The following is a 22,742-nucleotide window of genomic DNA, read 5'->3' as shown; positions in this document are numbered from 1 at the left end:
ACAATTTGGCAAATGAGTTGAAACTAATGGCGAGAGATGAGGGTTGGGGTTTTTTTTCCGGAGTTTAATCAGGAAGGAGATTGCAGGGTTGAATTTTCAAAGGGACTTTGTGTGGCTCAGTCTTTCAGACAGGAGGGGAAAAAAAGTCCTGAACGCTCACCAATACATGTGTTTTTGTACACACACAAATACCTATACATATTTCTGTGGGTATATAAATTCTCATACAGGATTTTTAATTCAAGTGTCAAGTTATTTTAGATAAAAAGCCCATATTTTGACTACGTATAATGAAACGTATTTGTGTAAAAACTGAGATCACCTACTGCAGGATATTAAATACCAACGTAAAGGTTAGTGACCGGTCATTGGTTCATCCCTCAGCTCCACGTCTGCCCGGCTTTGAAATCCCTCCAGGAATGGTGACTCCACCACTGCCCTGGGCAGCCTCTGCCAAGGCTTGGCAGCCCTTTCCAGGAAGAAATTGTTCCCAATCTCCATCCTAAACCTCCCCTGGGGCAACTGGAGGCCGTTTCCTCTTGTCCTACCACTTAGGGCAGTGGGGCAGAGTTCAGGTGCCAGGGGACACAGGGTGGTGGGGGACATAGTTAAGGTGACAGGGGCAGAGTTAAGGTGGTGGGGGCCACAGTTACGGTGACGGGGACAGAATTTAAGGTGATGGGAACATGGTAAAGGTGACAGGGGACGCAGCTAAGGTGACCTGAGCACATGTAGGCGATTCAGGAGCTTGAGCCAAGGCTGTCCCTGGCATTGGGGACACTCTGCCCCCCCCGCCCTCAGCAGCCTGGGGGAACCCAAGTGTTGGAAGGTTGGAAGAGACCTTTCAGATCATTGTGTCCAACCATCAACCCAACACTGACAAAAACCACCACTGACCCATGTCCCTCAGCACCATGTCTGCCCGGCTTTGAAATCCCTCCAGGGATGGTGACTCCACCACTGCCCTGGGCAGCCTCTGCCAAGGCTTGACAACCCTTTCGGGGAAGAAATTGTTCCCAATCTCCATCCTAAACCTCCCCTGGCCCAACTTGAGGCTGTTCTCTCTTGTCCCATGGCCTGCTCCTTGGGAGAAGAGACCGACCCCCCCCGGCTACACCCTCCTTTCAGGGAGTTGGAGAGAGTGAGAAGGTCTCCCCTCAGCCTCCTTTTCTCCAGCCTGAACACCCCCAGCTCCCTCAGAAGTTCTCTAGACCCTTTTCCTTGTGCTCCAGACCCCTCACCAGCTCTGGTGCCCTTCTCTGGACCCGCTCCAGCCCCTCAAGGTCTTTCCTGTTGGGAGGGGCCCTAAACTGGACCCAGCCCTCGAGGTGGGACCTCCCCAGTGCCCATTCCAGGGGGACGGTCATTTCCCCAGTCCTACTCACTACACTAGTCCTCACCAATACATGTGTTTTTATACACACGCATAAATAGCTGTATGTATTTCTGTGTGTATATACACAATATTATATATACATATAAATGTGCAACTGCCTGTGGCTTTTTCCAGTGAGATAAGGCTGCTGGAGTGGGTCCTGATGGTGCTGCACAGCAGGAAGATCCTTGCATAGAAGGCTGCTTTCTAACCATCCTGAAGTTTCCCTAATTGGATTTGCTCACATATGCTGTGCCTGATAAGCAGAGCAGAAGGTTAATAAGAAAGAAAGTTGATTTTCTTAGTTGCCAAATTCCTTTTTCGAATCAAATCATTTTGAGGAGAAATATCCCTAATGGCATAATTTTATTCCTGGTCTTAATGTGGAGAAAGGATTAGTGTATTTTGAACACTTAGCCTTTCTGTCAGCAGCGTGGTATAAATGCAGTAATTCCAGTTGGTTCCCATCAGCTGAGGGTTTTTTAAGACTCCCCTCTATACACTGCATCCCTCACTTTCTGTGTATTGTACAAGGGGGAAATAAATAGCAATAAATAGCAGTTTAGAACATTTTTTTTTTAATAATAATGCTTCCACCTAGGATCTCAAAGCACTTGACATCAGCAAAGTGCTCTACGAGATGTTGTATTTCCTTCTTTCTGTCAGAGCAAAGATGTCAAGTGAACATCCTAATGTCGTCACCATCCAGTAGGAAGGATTTTTTTTCCCCCTCAGACCTTCTGTATCAAGAACTGGTGAGGGGTCTGGAGCACAAGTCTTGTGAGGAGCAGCTGAGGGAGCTGGGGGTGTTCAGCCTGGAGAAAAGGAGGCTGAGGGGAGACCTTCTCGCTCTCTCCAACTCCCTGAAAGGAGGGTGTAGCCGGGGGGGCGGTCGGTCTCTTCTCCCAAGCAACAGGCCATGGGACAAAAGGAAACAGCCTCAAGTTGTGTCAGGGAAGGTTTAGGATGGGTATTAGGAAAAATTTCTTCACTGAAAGGGCTGTCAAGCCTTGGCAGAGGCTGCCCAGGGCAGTGGTGGATTCACCATCCCTGGAGGGATTTAAAAGCCGGGCAGACGTGGTGCTGAGGGACATGGGTCAGTGGTGGGTTTGTCAGTGTTGGGTTGATGGTTGGACTCGATGATCTGAAAGGTCATTTCCAACCTCGACCATTCTATGATTCTAAAATTAACATTCTTCTGCAGAATATGAGCAAAAAAAAAAAAAAGGCAGTATACTGGAAGGGTAGGTGAACTGATTTGCTCCACTCTCCACCTCTAATGTATCACTTGCAGATCAGCAGGAAAGCGTGTGTTGGACGGGCGAGAGGTTTCCCAGACCTTCCCCTGCAGAGCTAATGGGGATAGATGCAGCGATGCAGTGACGTGCCAGAAAGGAACAGAATTTACCATATAATCTGTTTATGTATTGGCAACACACCAGTAGACTTCTGAAGGCAAATTATAGATGGTATTTGAATATTTTTGCAACACAACCTGGTGGCTGTTGAGTAAGCTGCACCTGGGGAGGAGTAACCCCCTGCACCAGGACAGGTTGGGGGTGACCTGCTGGAGAGCAGCTCTGAGGAGAAAGACCTGGGAGTCCTGGTGGACAACAGCATGACCATGAGCCAGCAATGTGCCCTTGGCCTTTTGGCCAAGAAGGCCAATGGCATCCTGGGGGGCATCAGGAAGAGTGTGACCAGGAGGTGGAGGGAGGTCATCCTCCCCCTCTGCTCTGCCCTGGGGAGGCCCCATCTGGAGTTCTGTGTCCAGTTCTGGGCTCCCCAGTTCCAGAAGGACAGGGAACTGCTGGAGAGGGTACAGCAGAGGGCTACAAAGATGATGAGGGGCCTGGAGCATCTCTCTTACAAGGAAAGGCTGAGGGACTTGGGTCTTTTTAGTCTGGAGAAGAGAAGACTGAGGGGGGATCTGATCAACACCTGTAAATACTTAAAGGGTGGGTGTCAGGAGGAAGGGGCCAGTCTTTTCAGTGGTGCCCAGTGACAGGACAAGAGGAAATGGGCACAAACATGAAAATAAGCTTCATTTCAACATGAGGAGGAACTTCTTTCCTTTGAGGGTGGCAGATCCCTGGAAGAGGCTGCCCAGAGAGGTGGTGGAGTCTCCTTCTCTGGAGACGTTCAACACCCACCTGGACACGTTCCTGTGCAACCTGCTCTGGGTGGACCTGCTTTGGCAGGGGGTTGGACTGGATGATCTCCAGAGGTCCCTTCCAAGCCCACATCATTCTGTGATTTCTCTGAAGCCTTAGTTTGTTTGTTTGTTTTTTTTCCCAGAAGTCACAAAGCTGTTTTCTTTCATAAAATTGAACTTCAGATCCATTAATCAACCTGTGAAAGCTCACTGAATATTGAATGTTTTGAGAGTAGAAGCAAGTTTAGATACAAAGCGCAATAAGGAAGGAGAGGCAGAACCTTCTGTACCCAAATGTGATCGAGTTGGGAAGTTTATCAAGGGCTGTTAAAGGGAAAGAAAGTATCGAGGTTGAAAAGCCCTTGTGGATTCAAATATAGTAGTAAAACTTTTAAGGCTTCCAGAGGAAGATGAGATTTAATCTCAGTTACGTCCTCGTTCATCTCCAAGATGCAAAAAAACTTATAAGCAGAGGGCCACGAAGCTGATCAGAGGGCTGGAGCACCTCCCCTGTGAAGACAGGCTGAGAGAGCTGGGGTTGTTCAGCCTGGAGAAGAGAAGGCTCCGGGGAGACCTCATAGCAGCCTTCCAATATCTGAAGGGAGCCTCCAGGAGAGCCGGAGAGGGACTCTTTGTCAGGAGATGTAGTGACAGGACAAGGGGTAACGGTTTTAAATTGGAAGAGGGGAGATTTAGATGAGATATTAGGAGGAAATTCTTTCCTGTGAGGGTGGTGAAGCACTGGAACAGGTTGCCCAGGGAAGTTGTGGCTGCTTCATCCCTGGAAGAGTTCAAGGCCAGGCTGGATGGGGCTTTGAGGAACCTGGTCTGGTGGGAGGTGTCCCTGCCCATGGCAGGGGGGTTGGAACTCCATGATCTTTAAGGTCCCTTCCAACTCTAACCATTCTATGATTCCATGATTCTATAATGAATAGTCTGGTGCTATACTGAGTGAATGAAAAACCTTTTGAAAAGTAATTAAGAAGGTTGGCCTTGCTGTCCTCGTGTCTGATTGGAATGGGAAGGAAAAATAATGCTGACCACGAGGATGTGCTGGGAGATTGCTCTGAAACTCTGCAGCTTCTTTCTTCTCCCCCATTTCATTCTCATAAGCCAAAGTGCTCATGTCTGACGAGTTTGAGAATGCTTGGAAAATGACAGTCGCGTTGCTTTCTCAAGGAGAATTAAGAGTGAAGAGTGATGGAGAGATGAGGAAAGCAGATACGGTAACAAGTAGCGGTGAGCTCAGTTGATAGGACATTTTTTGTACAAGGATTACAATTAGATCTGTGTCAAAATTATCTTAATTCTTACCAGGAGATCTCTCTTGCCTTTATACTTTTGGGAGGTCGTGCATTCCTGCTATCTGTTCAGCGTCGGTGGCTTTGTACGGTTTAGCATCTGGAATTTTGACACGATCTTTGTTAGTTTGCTGTTGACATAGGAGAATTCGCCTGAAGTTTTTCAGCGAGGGTGGGAGACTCAGGATAATGACAGAGGGTATGGAAACATAGAGGGGGATACTGAGCTTTTTCACTTTGAAATTGTTGGCTAAAATTGGTCTTTCCAGACCTATATCCTTGTCTCAGTCCAGATTTCAGGAGATGCCCACAAAGCGGTGTTGCTCTTGGTGAAAAGGGGGTGAGGATGCTGGAGGTGGTTACGAGGAAGATGATGGATGTGGTGAAGGAGAGCGGCTTTGCTGCCTTCTACCTGTTTGTCCTCTCCTCATGTAGCATCTCTTCAGTCAGAAACGATCAGTGGTGACAGCAAGTGTCAGACAGCAAGGAGCACAGTGTGTTTGTGACCCTGTGGAGGTCACAGCCGCACCTGAGAGACCTGGGGGTTTGTTTGTGATTAGCTTGGAGGGTACTTGTCAAGCTGACAAAGTCATCTTGGGTGTCTTCCCGGCATCATTTGGACTGATCTGCAAAGCTGTCGGTACCTACATTGGTAACATAAACAGTCTGACGGTGGCTTGGCTCAGTTTTCTCCGGAAAGTGGGTCACTGGGAATAAGTGGTTTAGCTTTGGGTCATTTGAGGAGAGGACTGAAATGATGTGCGATATTGTCAGGCGAACACATTAAGGCTGACGTCAGGCTCGCGCTGGGTGTTTCGGGACTCCCGACCTGCTGTCGGGCGCGCGGGGCAGGGGGGGGGGGGGCACGATTTTAACGCACTGATGGGTGGAGATGTTAAACATCTAGCGCCCTGGCTGCTTGATAAGAAATATAGATTGGTAACGAAGTCTGTAACGGTGTAAAAATATGAACGCAGTCTTTGTCAGGTGTTTATATCCGGGTATGTGCTGAGGGCATCAGCACGGGATCAAAACTCTAGGCTGTTCTTCAAAGGTAAGGAACAATTAGATAATGGTTTGATAAACCTGGTGAATAGTAAAGGTGCTGCCTCTCCTTCCATCCATCTGATCTGTCCTGTCCTTCCCTCCTGCTGCGCACGTGCTGGTGGAAAATTGGATATTGGGAAAAAGTTCTTTACCATGAGGGTGGTGGAACACTGGAACAGGTTGCCCAGGGAGGTGGTTGAGGCCCCTTCCCTTGAGATACTCAAGGTGAAGCTCGACGAGGCCCTGGGCAACCTGGTCTAGTTGGGGGTGTCCCTGCTGACTGCGGGGAGGTCGGACTAGATGACCTTTGGAGGTCCCTTCCGGCCTGGACCAATCTATGAATCTATGAATCTATGAAAAGAGAAAGTTACTGTTGAAACTTGGGTGGTTCCTACCGACTGAACACGGCAGCTTCTCAAGAGGAATCCCACTCCTCGGCTGAAGGATAGGAACTGTCTGTTCCTGTGCAGGAGAAGACAGACCATTGTGGGCTCAGAAAATTCCAAGTGAATTCTCATGCATTAATAGTGGGTAAATCCATATGGTCCTTGCCCAAGGGGCTGGGGAAAAGCCGTGTGGTGGGAACCTCAAGTCTGAGCCTCAGGGGCAAAGGTAGGAAATGCAGGAGAGGGAATTGGTCCCGTTTAGTCTTATCTCTCAACCTCCTTCAAGTGGAATAAAACTATGAAGCGAGTTTGGAGGTAAGACCTTGCTGGGAGACTGGAGACAGCGTCCAAGTGAGAGGTAGAACAACTGCTTTGGGATTGCAGGTGCACTTGACGCACGTTCCTGTTCTGTGTCTTGGACCCTTTGTACCCATTTTATACATGATGAAGCGGGTGCCAAAATCTGAGGGCATTCAGAAAAGAATCGGGCAAATTCCTGGGAGAAAGATCCTTTGTCTGGTTCACAGGGAGCCCAAAGCACAGATAGGTGGAGCCTGGAAGAAGATGTTTAGGGGATGCCATTAAATGCGCTCGTGAGACCCCACCTGGAATACTGTGTCCAGCTTTGGAGTCCTCAACACAGGAAGGACATGGACCTGTTGGAAGGGGTCCAGCGGAGGGCCACGAAGCTGATCCGAGGGCAGGAGCACCTCCCCTACGAAGACAGGCTGAGAGAGCTGGGGTTGTTCAGCCTGGAGAAGAGAAGGCTCCGGGGAGACCTCATAGCAGCCTTCCAATATCTGAAGGGAGCCTCCAGGAGAGCCGGAGAGGGACTCTTTGTCAGGAGATGTAGTGACAGGAGGAGGGGTAACGGTTTTAAATTGGAAGAGGGGAGATTTAGATGAGATATTAGGAGGAAATTCTTTGCTGTGAGGGTGGTGAAGCACTGGAACAGGTTGCCCAGGGAAGCTGTGGCTGCCCCATCCCTGGAGGGGTTCAAGGCCAGGCTGGATGGGGCTTTGAGCAACCTGCTCTAGTGGAGGTGTCCCTGCCCATGGCAGGGGGGTTGGAACTCCATGATCTTTAAGGTCCCTTCCAACTCTAACCATTCTATGATTCTATGAAATGCATCCCCTTTTTCTGACAGTTTTCTGCGTGTGGTGGCTTGCCCAATATTGGTGACAGACGCCTGGATGTTGCTTTTGACTTTATCAGTGTGTCCGTGCTCCCGTGTGGAGGTGGGAAGGTCGAGTTCCCACCTGATGTGGGGAAGTTGTTGGACATCTGTGGCAGATGGGAGGTGGAAATGCTGGATTCCAAACCGAGCGTATGTGCAGAGAAGGTAACAGAAGGTTTGCAGCTTGTAGCCAGTAACATTTGATCTTCAATAACAACAAAAAAATGCGGTTTGCCATTTCCTGAGAATAAAGGTTATATTTGGTGTCAGGCTTTTTGGTGGAAGCAGTGTAAATAGTACCCAAGGATGTATCGAATCATTGTTTGAACTGGATCAACTGGGGTGCCACTCTTTTTAAAAAAAGTCTGATTGTTTTGATCTGTTCCCTGTGTGATTTTTTTCTTTTCTTTTTTTTTTTTTTTTTTTTAGCTTTTCCGACGCGTGGCAGCTGCCTTGCCTGGAATGGAAAGCACACAAGACAAAAGTAGAGAAGACAGTATCCTTTATGCGTTTGTGCTGCGGTTCAGCGGTGGCAAAGCGCTGCCAGGCGTTACCGTGGACGAGGAAAATGCCCTGAATAACAAGGGTGAAGAAGGGAGGGAGGAATGTCTCTCCTGCAGCCCTCGGTCAGCTTATGGACATCCCAAAAAGTGGCCTGAGACAGGGGGAATAAGGGCGAGTAACCTTGGAGCTTGAAGTACTGAGGTGGAAGGCTTGGTGGGATAGAAGGCTGGGACTATACTTCATATTAGGAAGAAATTTTTCACTCTGAGGGTGGTGAGACACTGGCCCAGGTTGCCCAGAGAAGCTGTGGCTGCCCAGTCCCTGGAGGGGTTTAAGACCTCCAGGGACTTTGAGCAACCTGGAGGTGTCCTTGCCCATGGCAGGGGGTTGGAACTAGATGCTCTTTAAGGTCCCTTCCAACCCAAACTATTCCATGATTCTATATGACATGGGGTGTCAAGGGTGGAGGCCCCCACTATAAAGCAGGGGAAGCAAGGGACGCTTAGGGCTATGAGGTAGTATAAAAGTGAGGACAACTGAATGAAAACTGAAGGGAGAACAACGGGAAGGTGCAGAAGGGTGCAAGCAGATCCAGAAGGATTCTTCTCTTGGTGTTTGAGCAGGATGGATGTGGGGAGGGAGGGAGAAACTTATGGACTGGACTGGGAGAAAACACCTGCAAAGAGGCCTGAAAAAAAGACTGTGGCTCTTGCAGATGTGACTTGCGGAATCCTGGAATAAGCATGGTTGGAAGGGACGGGGCCGGTCTTTTTTCAGTGGTGCCCAGGGACAGGACAAGAGGACATGGACACAAACTGGAATATAAGAAGTTCCACCTAAACATGAGGAGGAACTTCTTCACTTTGAGGGTGGCAGAGCCCTGGAAGAGGCTGCCCAGAAACGAGGTGGAGTCTCTTTCTTTGGAGACATTCAAACCCTGCCTGGACACGTTCCTGTGCAGCCTGCTTTGGGTCGACCTGCTCTGGCAGGGGGTTGGACTGGATGATCTCCAGAGGTGCCTTCCAACACCATGTGATTCTGTGATTCTGTGACCTTCGTAGGTCCCTTCTTCAACCCTCCTGCTCAAAGCAGGGCTACCTCCAAGATCAGACTGCTTTCTCAGGGTTGTACTCAGGGGAACTTCAGAAGTCTCTAGGATGGAGATCCCATAATGTCCCAGGGCAGCCTCTTGCAGTGCCTGACCACAGACAGCTCTGGGCCAGCGAGGAAAGTGGTGCGAATGAGAAGACTAAACTGAAGGGATGAGCCTTGGGGAACCTGTATTGTGCACTGGTGAGGCCCCACCTCGAGGGCTGGGACCAGTTTTGGGACTGGGCCCCTCCTGACAGGAAAGACCTTGAGGGGCTGGAGCGGGTCCAGAGAAGGGCACCAGAGCTGGTGAGGGGTCTGGAGCACAAGTCTTGTGAGGAGCGGCTGAGGGAGCTGGGGGTGTTCAGCCTGGAGAAAAGGAGGCTGAGGGGAGACCTTCTCGCTCTCTCCAACTCCCTGAAAGGAGGGTGTAGCCAGGGGGGGTCGGTCTCTTCTCCCAAGGAACAGGCCATGGGACAAGAGGAAACGGCCTCAAGATGTGCCAGGGGAGGTTTAGGATGGATATTAGGAAAAATTTCTTCACTATAATGGGTCATCAAGCCTTGGCAGAGGCTGCCCAGGGCAGTGGTGGAGTCACCATCCCTGGAGATATTTCAAAGCCGGGCAGACGTGGTGCTGAGGGACATGGGTCAGTGGTGTTTTTGTCAGTGTTGGGTTGATGGTTGGACTCGATGATCTGAAAGGTCCCTTCCAACACTGATGATTCTATGATTCTGTGACTCTAGGAGTGGTGGTGTTTGCTCAGTGTAGCTCTAAAGATGAAAGAAGTTCTGTGATAACTGAGAGGGCTCTTGCCTCGGCCCGCAGCTTCTCCTGCAACAAGAGTAGATGGACAAAGAGGGGAGGAAATCCCGGTGGGTACATCCAGGAGGGAGCCGGGAGGGGTTGCGTTGCATCTCGATTGAAAGAGTTGAGGAGATGCTGGAAGCGAGTGAGCTTTTTTGAGAAGAGGAACTTTTTCAGGGTTGTGGGTCTTATTTGGAGCGGGGATCACAGAGCTGGCAGCTGGCGAATGGAAGAGAAACGGTGTTTTGGGGGAAGAACGCGGCAGGAACTGCAGGAGGGAGACAACCTTGGACCGGAGGAGGGGGACAACCTTGGACCGTAGGAGGGGGACAAATCTTACTGCGTAGGGGGAAGGAGGATTTGGGAAGCTGTGGGTTGCAACTGCTCAGGCACGAGCTTTGCGCGATATGGACTTGATTGATCAAAAACATTCCCTTATGCGGGTCACCGAAAGGTTAATGAGCAACAATCGTTATTAACGAGAGGAGGCTGCTGGGCCTGCGGTTTCCCTATCGGGGAGCGTGATCACTGGTCTCTAAATGGGAGTGCGATGAGGGCGCTTTGGATTTGGCTTCCTGCAGACTGCAGATAGCAGGAATTGCATATGATTGTCTCCCAGACGGCTGCGCTGGGATTAATGGGGATGGGGAGGAAGGGAGGGGGGGCGGGGCGCGGGATTTTCCGTAGGTCTTTTTTGCAAAACGTTGAGGGTTCAAGGATCTTGAGCTGCTCGTGCTCGGTGATGGAGCTGGTGAGACTCATTTTGAGCATCTCTGACTCTTAAGTGTGTATCGAGATTGAGATCAGCGAAACAAATGGACCAAATATTTGAGGTGAATTATTGGCTTTTTTTCTTTCCCTTTTTGTGTTTATTTTCTCCTAACCTCTGTAAAAAGCAACTTCAACCCCCTGAAGGAATAAGCTAGAGGTACCAGCGGTGTGACCTCTGTCTCGGTGTTAAATGATAAGAGAAACGCTTGAGACGTGAGTTGGGGATTAATGTTCAAAGCTCCTCCTGTGAAAAGGCTCCGGAAGCGTTGGAGCTGGAGGGCATCGGTTGGGAATTCGAGTGCCACAAAGGGAGCAGTTTATCAGAGGCTGGTTCAGAGCAGCAACGTCTCCAGCGACCTTGCGTTCTTGTTGGGTATTAGCTGTCTTTGTGAGGGGCGAGCTGGGGAGGGGGGAGGCGGCAGGGGGTTTGTTGTGGGGTTTAACGAGAGGAAGGATTGATGGGAGAGTTCAGGATGGCGTGTACGGAGCATCACGTGGTGTAAGTTCTCAGGGGTTAGTGATGCTCACGGCGCATGAGAAGGAAGCCCACGAGCCAGCAATGTGCCCTTGTGGCCGAGAAGGCCAATGGTCTCTTGGGGGGCATTAAGAAGAGTGTGACCAGCAGGTGGAGGGAGGTCATCCTCCCCCTCTGCTCTGCCCTGGGGAGGCCCCATCTGGAGCACTGTGACCAGTTCTGGACTCCCCGGTTCCAGAAGGACAGGGAACTGCTGGAGGGAGTCCAGCGGAGGCTACAAAGATGATGAGGAACTGGAGCATCTCTGTGCTGAGAAAGGGCTGAGGGACCTGGGGCTGTTCAGCTGGAGAAGAGCAGACTGAGAGGGGATCTCATGGATGCTGAGCAATAGCTAAAGGGCTGGGGGCAAGAGGGTGGGACCAGACTCTTCTCAGTGGTGCCCGGGGACAGGACAAGAGGTAATGGGCACAAACTCGAACATAAGAAGTTCCATCTCAACATGAGGAGGAACTTCTTTCCTGTGAGGGTGGCAGAGCCCTGGAAGAGGCTGCCCAGAGAGGTGGGGGAGTCTCCTTCTCTGGAGACATTCAAACCCCACCTGGACACGTTCCTGTGCAACCTGCTCTGGGTGGACCTGCTTTGGGAGGGGTTTGGACTAGATGATCTCCAGAGGTCCCTTCCAACCCCATATCATTCTGTGATTCTCTGAAAATACTTTCCAAGTATTTTGGGTGGGAAATAGTGAAAACACCGGTCCAAATCCCACCCCACCTGTTCTCGCCAGGGAAACGGAGTCGGATATTTGTTCGCCTTAACTTATTTTTTCCAGTGATTGACATAAAACTGGAAAAGCCTCAAGAGCAGCCTGTCAGTGAAGGAGGCTGTTCCTGCTAATACCACGTGGCTTTTCCTTTTTCTCCGGAACATCACGGCTTTCCCCCTCCCTTTTACTCTTCATTGACTGCGGTGTGAATATCGGCTTGAACCTTCCCCTTTCAGTAATAACGTATTGCAGTTCATCATCGCTGGCTGTCTCGTGGAGATGATCTGTTGGCTTCACAAGCACACACACACACACACACACACGCGCGCGCGCAAAGAAAATGTCAGTGTCTTCATTATTTATAAGTAAAAAAAAGGAAAAAAAAAAAAAAGCCAAAATATTCCAGCATATTCTAGTTATAACTTTAAAAAAAAAAAAAAAAAAACCAACAAAAAAAAAAAAAAAGGAGAAAAAAAATAGGTACAATTTCTTAATATTTGTTCCTTTTTTTAATATGTTACGATATTGCACTTTGAAACGAGGGAAACTGAGGAAGTTTGGGATTGGATTTAGGCGAGATGTACGTGCAGAAGAAAAAAAAAAAAAAAAAAAAAGCTTGCGAATCTTTAACCCGTTTGATTTCTCTTAACGAACTGGAAACGAGCAGGCAGCCGGTCACAGAAACGCCAGCGGAGGCGGCACGTGCCGAGGGTTAAACGCTTATCCTTACAATCGTTTAAAACAAAAATAATAATAAATAATTCAAACCGAGCTCTTCATCTTTCGAGCAGAGAGAAGCCTGACTGGTTTTCAAACCCCCAAAATGTTTTGTTTGGTTTTTTTTTTATTTTTTTGGAAACCGATTTTAGTTGGGGGTGGGGGGAGAGGGTTTTGACGCCGCTGGATTTTTTTATTTAATTCGTGCAGAGGCGACGTGAAGCATCCGGAGAAAATCCAGAGGGGTCTTTTCCGAAGGGGATTGAATGGCTCCTGGAGGATTTTGGGAGAGGGGGAAGGAAAGGGGTGGATGTGCATTAGGAAAAAAAAAAAAAAAACAAAACAAAAAAACAAAAACACTTGCAGGAAAGAACGTTTTTGAGTGCAGATGAGGTTTTAAGAGCATTTTTTGGTTTTCCTTTGACGTAGAAACACCAATGGAGTAAAATTCTTCCTGCCCGAGAGATGGGAGCGGAACGTTTGGAGCTGTTTGGAGGAGAGAGCGTTTCGCTTCTTTGTTTGGTTTTTTTTTTTAGGGGAAATCTTAAGTGAATTCAGGACTAAAACCTGCCGAAGCGGATGGAAACCTTTTAAATTTGGCAGAGAGAGGAAAGAGCGGCCGGATTTATCCCAGTGCCGGGCTCACGGGCCGGTTCCCGGCTGGGAGAGATGGAGGGGGGGGGAGCGGCAGAAAAGGGGGGGGGATATCGCACCCTCTTTTCCGTAGCAGGGTCGTAGGTGGAGCGAGGAAGGGGTGTTTGCTTTGATCATCCAGAAATCTAGTCGAGAGACCTTAGATGGGAAAGGAAGGGAGTTTAATAGGATGGAAACCAATTTATGATTATGCAGATTTATGCCTTTATTTTTTAGCAATTTTTTTTTTTTTTTTTAATGTTCAGTCTTCCGAGTTGGTTTAGTTTGGTTCCCTAGAGCTGTATAGTTTGGTTAAATAACTAGTAATTTAGTTTTCTATTTAACTAGGCTTACAATTAACCAGTTTTCTTTGATATTTATTTCTTGGCTTAATTTTTTTTTTTTTTTTGTACTATTTTCCGTAATTATTATTATTTTTTTTTTTTTTCTGGGGTCTGTTTGGGCTGAGGAGAATAATCCGTTTAGAGCTTTGGCCGACGTTGCGAGATGTAGCTACCCGAGAAAACACGGAATCGGAACACACTAGAAAAGTGCACCCTTTTAATCTTTACTAGTCATTGTGAAGTTGCTGTGTAAGTTAATTAACACAATTGTAAATACATTTGTTTGCTGGGCGGCTCTGGCTGAGTTAACAGTGCAGCAGGAAGGAATTCTTGAGTCTTGTGTCGCGATTCCTACTTCGAGGAACAAATTGCAAAGCGAATATTCACGTTCCTCCTTGGTTCTCTTCCGCCCCTCTACCATCTTAAAATAACCACCCCCGGGGGGGGGGGGTTGGGAAGAGAAAGGGAATCGTCCTCACCCCCGCTTTCACCGGGAAAAAAGGGGGGGGGGGGGGCGATAAAACATTTGGGAATTCTTCGTTCCTGGAAGGAATTCTAGACTCGTGCCCTGCCCTGGGGTTTAGAGCAACTCTGCACAACCGATAAGAACTGAAAAGGCAGAACGAGATGTAAAGTGCTTTTATAATGCAATATTAAAAGCCAGTTTTGGGTTTGTTTTTTTGTTTTTTTTTTTTTTTGACGTGGCATGTCTTGAAATAAACATCAATGATATGTGACAAAGGATCATTCTTTATTTAAAAGAAAACTCTTTGGGGGGAAGGAAACCTGGCTACTTTTCCTGTATCGTACCCTTCTTAACTCTGCAAAAACGGTCCGTTTTCCTGCTTTTTCGTTTCGGGGTTGTGGTTTTTTATCCCTTTGGTTCTTCATGCAGCTTACGTTGGTCATCATTTGGCTGTTTTCCACAAGCGCATCCTTTTTATTATTATTATTATTATTATTATTATTATTATTAATTATTATTTGGCTTCTGATATAACCAAACCTCTTGCCTTTCCCGTAGTTACAAGCTTTAAGCACTGGATTTGCAAGGAGCACGGCCGGGTTCCGGCGGACGAGCAGCTCGGCTGCTTTTAGTGGAAGCTGCTTGGGGAGAGCGGCTGCGCCGCCGGGAGCAGGTTTGTGCGACGGGTCCCTTCTAATTTACTCTTTTAAAACAAAACGAACCAAAAAAAAAAGGTCTAAAAAGGAGCGTACCCACCAGCTCGGGGGGGGGCTGCAGGAAAAAGGGACCAGTCCTCAGTTGTTTGGCTTTTAGCCCCCAGGAAGGCTCCTGACGTCCGCCCGGGACAGCCAGGTATGTTTTAACGTGTGTCCTTGCTGATAGTCAGTGCTTAACGTGACTCGATCCTTTCTTAATCCCAGTTTTCCAGAGAAAAAAACAACAAACCACTTCCAAAGCCAGCACAGGAGCCGTCTTAAATTCCGTTTGCACCGTAATTCCTGGCGTCATTTCTCGGGTTTTCGGTTTTGGTTTTGATTTTGATTTTTTTTCTTTGCTCCATCGCCATGGCCGGTAGAACCACGGGAACAGAAATTTTTTTGGTTTTTTTTTTTTTTTAACGCTGATTTTGTAAAACAGTGAAGGTTTCTGCTCTGTTTCTTTTCTCCTCCCCGCTCTGGCTTGATCGTTGTACAGTACATTACGCGGCTATTCCATTACTCCCTTTTTGTCTTGATACAAGTAGTTGAAGAAATTGTATAAGGGGAAAAAAAAAAAAAACAAAAAACAAACAAACAAAAAAAAAAGGTTCCTTTTCTTCATGTTGGAATGTCACTGGTACCTCAGCTCTGTTTGATAATATGAAACGATGATGACGACAAAGAAAAACGAATCCTTAGCGCTTGAACTAAATAAATACCTGTCTCATTGGAAAGCTCTGGGTCTCTTCTCTACCTGGCTCCATCAGAACGCGGGGGCGCGGGGCGTCAGGCTGCTTCTTGCTGCTGCTTTTTGGCTTTGGAGTAGCTGCAGGAGCCCTTCGGAAGGTTTTTTTTTTTTAGGAGGGAAGATGGTGGAGGTGTGTGTTCGCTCTTCCTCCGGTTCTGTGCAGTGTCTCCGCGACTGTTCCCGGCGACGGACGGGTGATACGGGGGACGGGGGGAGCACATCCTCTGCCTTCTGCGACTGTCCCGTTCTGGTCCTTTCTCTTGAAATCCAGATGTTTCCTCCCTTCTCTTTTGCAAAGGTGACTTGGGCGCGTTGTGCGGCTTCCCCAGGTGCCAGGAGCTTCCTTAAGCCTCCTTCTTACTGGGGGACGGGTGGGTGAGTACCGGTAACGGAGGAGCTCGTTGAGGGAGTTACCCTTGTCTGGTAGTCTAGGGGAAACGAACCGGTTTCGATCCGGTGACACCAGGAGCCTGACCTCTGTCGGCTTGTTCGAGCTTTTCTATCTTACAAGGACCGTCAATAAATCGGGCGTGAAATTTGACAGGCGAGAAATTTGGAACTGGGGAGATGTGCTGGAATTAGGGATCTGGGAAATAGATCTGGGGCTGGGGGGGGGGGGGGGGGGGAGTTTCTGTTCCTCGTACCTGGCGCCCCCGGGTCCTGCCCTGGGTGGGAGCAACACCCCGAGGGCTTTAGGGAATGGGAGGAAGCACCTGGAAACGACGCGTTCACCTCTCAAAAGCGGGTCTAGAATCAATCGTTGGAAGGAGCTGAACTAAAATACAAGCGGGTGGTGTCTCCTGAAGCGTCTCGATCCCAATTTCTCCGTGCCGCTCCCCGTTGCTGCGGAATTACCTTCGCACTGCTGTTGTACATAGCCCTGGGGCTGTCGCCTCAAACGCCGGTATCCCAGTTTCCCACCCGGATGGGTTAAACTGGTGAGAAGGGGCTTTCTCCTCAAACACTGGTATCCCAGTTTCCCACCTGGGTGGGTTAAACTGGCGAGAAGGGGCTGTCGCCTGAAACGCTGGTATCCCAGTTTCCCACCCAGATGGGTTAAACTGGCGAGAAGGGGCTTTCTCCTCAAACGCCGGTATCCCAGTTTCCCACCTGGGTGGGTTAAACTGGTGAGAAGAGGCCGTCGCCTCAAACGCCGGTATCCCAGTTTCCCACCTGGATGGGTTAAACTGGTGAGAAGAGGCCGTCGCCTCAAACGCCGGTATCCCAGTTTCCCACCGGGATGGGTTAAACTGGCGAGAGGGGCTTTTGCCTCAAACGCCGGTATCCCAGTTTCCCACCGGGATGGGTTAAACTGGCAAGAAGAGGCTTTCTCCTCAAACGCCGGTATCCCGGTTTCCCACCGGGATGGGTTAAACTGGCAAGAAGGGGCTGTCGCCTCAAACGCCGGTATCCCAGTTTCCCACCGGGATGGGTTAAACTGGTGAGAAGGGGCTGTCGCCTCAAACGCCGGTATCCCAGTTTCCCACCCGGATGGGTTAAACTGGCAAGAAGGGGCTTTTGCCTCAAACGCCCGTATCCCAGTTTCCCACCGGGATGGGTTAAACTGGTGAGAAGGGGCTGTCTCTGGGCAAGGCACGGCCCTGGGGGGGTGCCCATCAGCTCTGATCCCATTCCCAGCTTTGCTGGGCTTGGTTTTCCATGGATTTCCCAGCGGGTCAAGCTCTCTGCTCCCAACCCCGCTGGTTTTTATTAGCTGTGAACTCAGCCGGGGAGCGTCTGGCTCGGGTTCCAGGCTGCCTCCCGCCGACGTTCGCTGACGGTTCCTTTGTCTTCTCCGCTGGTGGGGGACCAGCCCTGATTTTTTGCCGGGCCGGAGGAAACCGCAGCGTCCTCCCGGCAGCGTCTGCGGAGCTCCTGCCGCGGCTCCGCTCCGTCCTCTGCCTGCGCGGCGTCGCTTTTGGCTCCCAGCGCTCAAACCCTCAGCGAAGCAAACCGGGAGAGGGCTCTTACCCGATGCAGAGGCGCCTTTTTCCATGCCGGGCATGTACCGGCCCCGAAAAGAAGATAAATGGCGGAGGGGGGGCGGAATTGGGGGGGGGATTGGGAGGGGATTGGGGGGGGGTGGGGGGGGTGGGCAGGGCTGCTTCTCGCCGCGTTACCTGCGCCGTGGCTGCGGCGGCGGCTGAGACTCTCCCCGCAGTCAGGGAAGCGGTTCCAAACGCCCGGACGCGGAGGTTTCCGAGCTTGATGTTTTTTCCATCCATTTGCAAAAGAACCCATTTTTACCCCCCTCCCTTGCCCCCCCCCCCCCCTCCCCCCCAACCCCCCCCTTGCCTTTTTTAACCACCTTTCCCTTCCCCACCCTGGTCTGAGCCCGCGCCGAAGTCCAACGTGGCTTTTTATGAAATACTTGGCATCCTCTCGGAGCGGCTGATGCCGTCGCCGCCCGGCTCGGGCGCGTCGGGAATTAAAACCGCCGGCCGAATTGCCATGAAACCGAGTTCCCTGGAGGATGAGGAGGAGCAGGGCAGGGCTGAAGGCAGCTCAGCTCCGGGGGGGTGGTGATGCTCCTGCTGCCCAGTGGCTCTCTCGCCCTGCTGGGTTGGGAGGGAGGAGGTTCTCGGCGACCGCCGTTTTCCCGGTCGAATCTTCCAGGCTTTCCACCTGTTTTTGAGGTTTTGGGGATAAATTAAAGCCGTTTTGAGCGTTTGCTGTCGGCCACCTGGAGAGCGCATCCGGAACGAGGATTGTATTAAAGGGCTTGATTAAAGTTCCCGCTAATTAAAGCACTGAAATGGCTCTGTATCCCCCCTCCACAGCCAATCGGTCCGTCCCTGACCTCGGATGCGGGGTGTTGAGGGAGGAAACGGTGTCTGTGGATGCTCCCCGGGGCTGGGGGTGGACTCGGCACTGACCTTTCCCGTGTCCATCCCAGCTCGGGAAGAGCGGGATGGGTGGAAATTCAAGGTTCGACCCTGACATTTGCCGAGGGGCGGAACGGCTCGCGATGCAGCTCCGTTATGTCCAGATAAATGGGTTTGGATCGCAGCGAGGGTCAAGCCGCCTCCGGGTGATTCCTTTGCCGGGACATTCGGGGACTAATCTTGTACCGGCTGTTCGTGGGCACGATTGGACGTTAACCGCCGGTGCCGGGTCCGTATGGCAGATCCCACCGCGTTAATCCTCATTTTTGGAGGGTTCTTCGAGTCGTTCTGGGTTTTGGCCGGTGTTTGGGGCTTCGGCAGCTCTGGCTGCTGGGAGAGAGGGGTCGTGCGAGCCTGTATTCCAGGGTGAATGGAGCGGATCGAGCCTAATTTCTGTTTCTCGGCACTTTTTGTCCCCCTGATCCCGCGCAGCGGCGGTCCCGGTCGGCACCGAAAGCCCCCCAGGAAGCCCCTCTGCTGCGGGTGAAGACCCGAGCGGAGCGGAAACCAAGCCACGTGGTTCTGCGGACGACGGTTTCTGTTCTTCCCAATTTCTTGTGCTTCCAAATTTATTTTTTCACTTCTTGAATTGCTCCTACATTTAGCTTCCTAGCGAGGGGTCTGGCTGCCATCAGCTGCTCCCACCGACGGCGTGAAGACCCCAGGAATCGCTGCTGGTCCGTCGCTGCCCTTCTTGGTGGCCTCTCCTGGATCCCTCGGTGTCCCTGGGTCTACGGGAGACCGGCCTGGCCCCGCTCGGTAGGAGAGAAGCAGGATCGGCCCCGGGATGTTCAGGTACCTCAGGGATGGGGACCATGGGGGTCTGAGCTGGGAAACAGGAGCTTTTGCAGGTCAGCAGCTGGAAAGCAGCTCCCGTTTCCAGGTTGTGCTGCTCCGGGCGAAGCGTTTCCAGATGTTTCCATCTCCAGGTGTGTCTCACCCTCAGATTATGCGCCTTGAGTGGTAAATACCTGCCAGCAGCTCCTGGAGATGGGCTTGCCCAGGAAAACCTCCAGCTTTTCCCAGACCTGCCAGCTCCTGGCATTGCTCAAGTCCCCAAGAAAAGAGGGGTTGGGGATGTCCCACTCCTTAGCGCGCCCCTACGACTGCCTCTTCCCTGCCCAGCCCAAACCATCTTGCATCTGCAGGTCCTTCCTTCCAGCACAGGAGAGACATGGAGCTGTTGGAGCGGGGCCAGAGGAGGCCACGGAGATGCTGGGAGGGCTGGAGCCCCTCTGCTGTGAGGACAGGCTGAGAGAGTTGGGGGGATTCAGCCTGGAGAAGAGAAGGCTCCGGGGAGACCTTCGAGCCCCTTCCAGTCCCTAAAGGGGCTCCAGGGAAGCTGGGGAGGGACTCTTGATGAGGGAGGGGAGCCATAGGAGGAGGGGGAAGGGTTTGACACTGAAAGAGGGGAGATGGAGATGAGATGTGGGGAAGAACTTCTTTGCTGTGAGGGTGGTGAGAGCCTGGCCCAGGTTGCCCCGAGAAGCTGTGGCTGCCCCATCCCTGGAGGGGTTCAAGGCCAGGTTGGAGGGGGCTTTGAGCAACCTGCTCTGATGGGAGGTGTCCCTGCCCAGGGCAGGGGGGTGGCACTGGATGGTCTTTAAGGTCTCTTCCCACCCAAACCATTCTGTGATTCTATGATTTCGCTGCTTTCACTCGGGTGCTTTATTCCCACCGGAGCTGGGCTCGACCCCGGGAGCTCCCCATCCCAGGCTGCTTCGTTAGCAGCGCTTCGTTAGCAGCCACACGCGCTGCCCTGCTTCCCGGCAGATGAGAGGGCACCAGGGATTCTCCGTTGGCGCTAATTGGCAGTGGAGGCAGCTGGGGCTCGGCGTTTGTACCCTGGGACGTGGTGGTGGGGACAGGTTGGTGCCCTCCCTGGTTTGGCCGCGCTGGCTGGGGGGACACCCCGTCCCTCTGCCCTGCAGCAGGTCCCGCTCCCCGGCTTGTTCCCAGCCACGTGGAGGAAAGGGCTGGCCTTTGGGGGACACCCTGCCTTTGGGGGACACCCTACCTTTGGGGGACAGGCTCTTCTGGGCCTGCGGGGACAGATTTAGGTGGAGGTGACGATGGAAAATAGGTCGGAAGGCGGGACAGCAGCCCCATGCGTTAGACGGGGCCGAGCGTGGAGCTGTTTGGTCTCCGTTTCCCATCTGACGGGCATCCAAAAAGCCATGGCGGGTTCGGTGTCGCTTCTCTGTCCCCGTCCCCCACCCCGTTGCAGCGGGAATAACCCGCGGGGCTCCGGGAATCGGCGTCGGAAGGGGCGTAGAGGTGAGCGTGGAGGCGGCGGGAGCTGGGCTGAGGAGCAGGAGATGGCAGAGGGGACGGGGGCGCAGAGGGACGTCCGGGGTCGGGTCCTTCTCCTTTCACCCCCCTCAAAGCTGGGGTTCGCGTGTTGGGGATCCCTGCAGCCACGGAGGGGCTGGGGGTTTTTGCGGGGGGGGGGGGGAAGACCCTCCACCCTCGGCTCGGAAAATGCGATTTCTTTTCCGGAAGCAGGGGGCAGGCGAAGCTCAGCTTCCCTCTGCCGGGCAAATTAAACAGCTAAATAGACGCAGCGATGCTTTTAAGCCACCTCAAGGCTTAAAAGGGGGCCTTCGTCGCACCGCTCCCTTCCCAAACGGAACCGAGCCGGCTCATCCCGCAGGTTCCGAGTTTGGGGTGCGAAGGTCGGAGTTGGATTTTTCCAGGCGGGATTTCTCGGGCGGCTTCTTCCCTTCCGCGTCTCTTTGGGGCCGTCGTGCCGCTGTTCAGAGGGTGCGAGCGGGACCCCGAGACCCTGCGGTGCCGGGGACGGCGTCTGGGTGCTGCGACCTCTGCTCAGGTCCCTTTTTTTTTTTTTTTTTTGCAAAAAGTGGGGTTTTGGGGTTTTTTTTTGTTGTTGTTGTTGTTTTTTTAAGGGTGTTTTGGAGCTTTCCGGTAGCTCCGTCCCACCCCTGGAGCTGCCCTCGCAGCTCCCTTGAAAAGGGAGGGAGGAAAAGGGGGCGCAGGAGGCGATGGGGGGGGGGGGGAGCTGGTGACACCCGTGCGCAGCTCCCGAGGGGGGACCCAAACCTTCCCACCCCCTGGAGATGGGCGAGGATGAGCGGCCCCCTCCTCATCCTCACTCCACCCGTAGGCTGGCTCTCATTTTTCGCTGCCTTTATTAGACTGCGGATAGCTTTTCTTTTTCCTCCTTTTTTTTTTTTTTTCCTTTTTTTTTTTCCTCTCCAAAAAACGGATGCAGTTGACGGGAGCGGGTTTGCAGCAGCAGCAGCAGCAGCAGCAGCAGGAGGCGAGGGAGGCCCGGGGAGGATGAGGATGGTGTTTTGGGACATCCCGATTCCCTGTCAGGTGCAGGGACAACCCGATCCTGGGCTTTAATGGCAAGAGGGGGTCGGGGCGCTGGTGTCACTGGGGTGGTTTTCTTATTTTTGGTATTTATCTGGGGGTTTTTTTGTTTAATTCTTCAATTTGTTTACTATCGACGGTGTCCCCGGGCTGAAATGGCTCGGGAGCCGCGTCTCTCCCCTTTCTCTCCGCCTCTGCCTGGCGCTGCCCAACGTGGCACAAAAACATCAGCTGCCACTTGTCCCCTGGCCTCAGGGCCACCCAGAGGGACCGAGTCCCTCCCTCAATCCCAAATCCCTGCTTCAAAGACCCCGGCTCGGCTGCCAGAAAGGGTCTCTGGTCCCCAGGGAGAGCTGTCCTTGTCCCCAAGTGATTTCCCCCCCCCCCCCCCTCCTAAAAATCAGAGTGAAACTCGAAGATGCTGCGTGTCCCTCCCACAGCGACTGGGGGAAGCTGTGATATTCCCAGTCCAATTCCCCGGGGGGGCTTAGCCTCAATTCCCAAGAGTTTAGCCCCAATTCCCAAGGGTTTAGCCCCAATTCCCAAGGGTTTACTCCCAGTTCCCAGGGGTTTAGCCCCAATTCCTGGGGGGTTTCGCACCATTTCTCCAGCTTGGCCATGCCCAGGGGACCCGGTACGAGGCTGGAAGGGGGTGGAAATCCTGCAAAGGAGTTTTATCCTCCTTAATCTTTAACCTGGCTCTTGAGCATTCCCAGGGTTCCCTCTGGTGCTGGGGCTCTCCCCGCCCCCCCCCCCAAAAAAAAAGCCCCTCAAAGCAGTTCTGCTCCGGGCTTCAAAAAAACCCCAGCCATCTCCCCCAAAATAGGTGTTGGGAGCAGCACCCGCTCTCCCCCTCGGTCCAAAAAACCCAACTCTTCCCGCAGCCAGTTCCCTGCAGAGATTTGGGGGGGGGAATTGAGGCAGGTTTGGGGGCTGGGGACGCTGCGCCCTCCCCCTCCGCTGGTGGCCCCGGCAGCTCCCCGGGCCCTTTGGGGTAGGTTTTTGGGGGTCTCTGAAGCACGTGGGGGTTATTTAATGCACAAGCCGGGGCTGGGAGGAGGATAT

The 22,742-nt window shown here is 51.9% G+C and overlaps 1 protein-coding gene across 4 annotated transcripts in view; it reads left to right on the top strand.

The window, feature by feature from the left end:
• RAB6A (RAB6A, member RAS oncogene family) overlaps positions 1 to 14,274 on the top strand; it is an 82,490-nt gene extending 68,216 nt beyond the window's left edge. For all 4 annotated transcript variants that reach the window (XM_074159827.1, XM_074159846.1, XM_074159837.1 and 1 more), the window contains 2 exons: positions 7,871 to 7,937; positions 11,917 to 14,274. In XM_074159827.1, the coding sequence (XP_074015928.1) occupies positions 7,871 to 7,937; positions 11,917 to 11,981 (132 nt within the window). In that variant the 3' untranslated portion in view covers positions 11,982 to 14,274. The remainder of the gene's footprint in view (positions 1 to 7,870; positions 7,938 to 11,916) is intronic.
• The last annotated feature ends 8,468 nt before the right edge of the window (positions 14,275 to 22,742 follow it).

Source organism: Numenius arquata, chromosome 1, assembly GCF_964106895.1.
Source record: "Numenius arquata chromosome 1, bNumArq3.hap1.1, whole genome shotgun sequence".
In the NCBI taxonomy this organism is placed as follows: domain Eukaryota; kingdom Metazoa; phylum Chordata; class Aves; order Charadriiformes; family Scolopacidae; genus Numenius; species Numenius arquata.
Note: the sequence above shows the minus strand (reverse complement) of the source record. Positions and strands in the feature narration are given on the sequence as shown.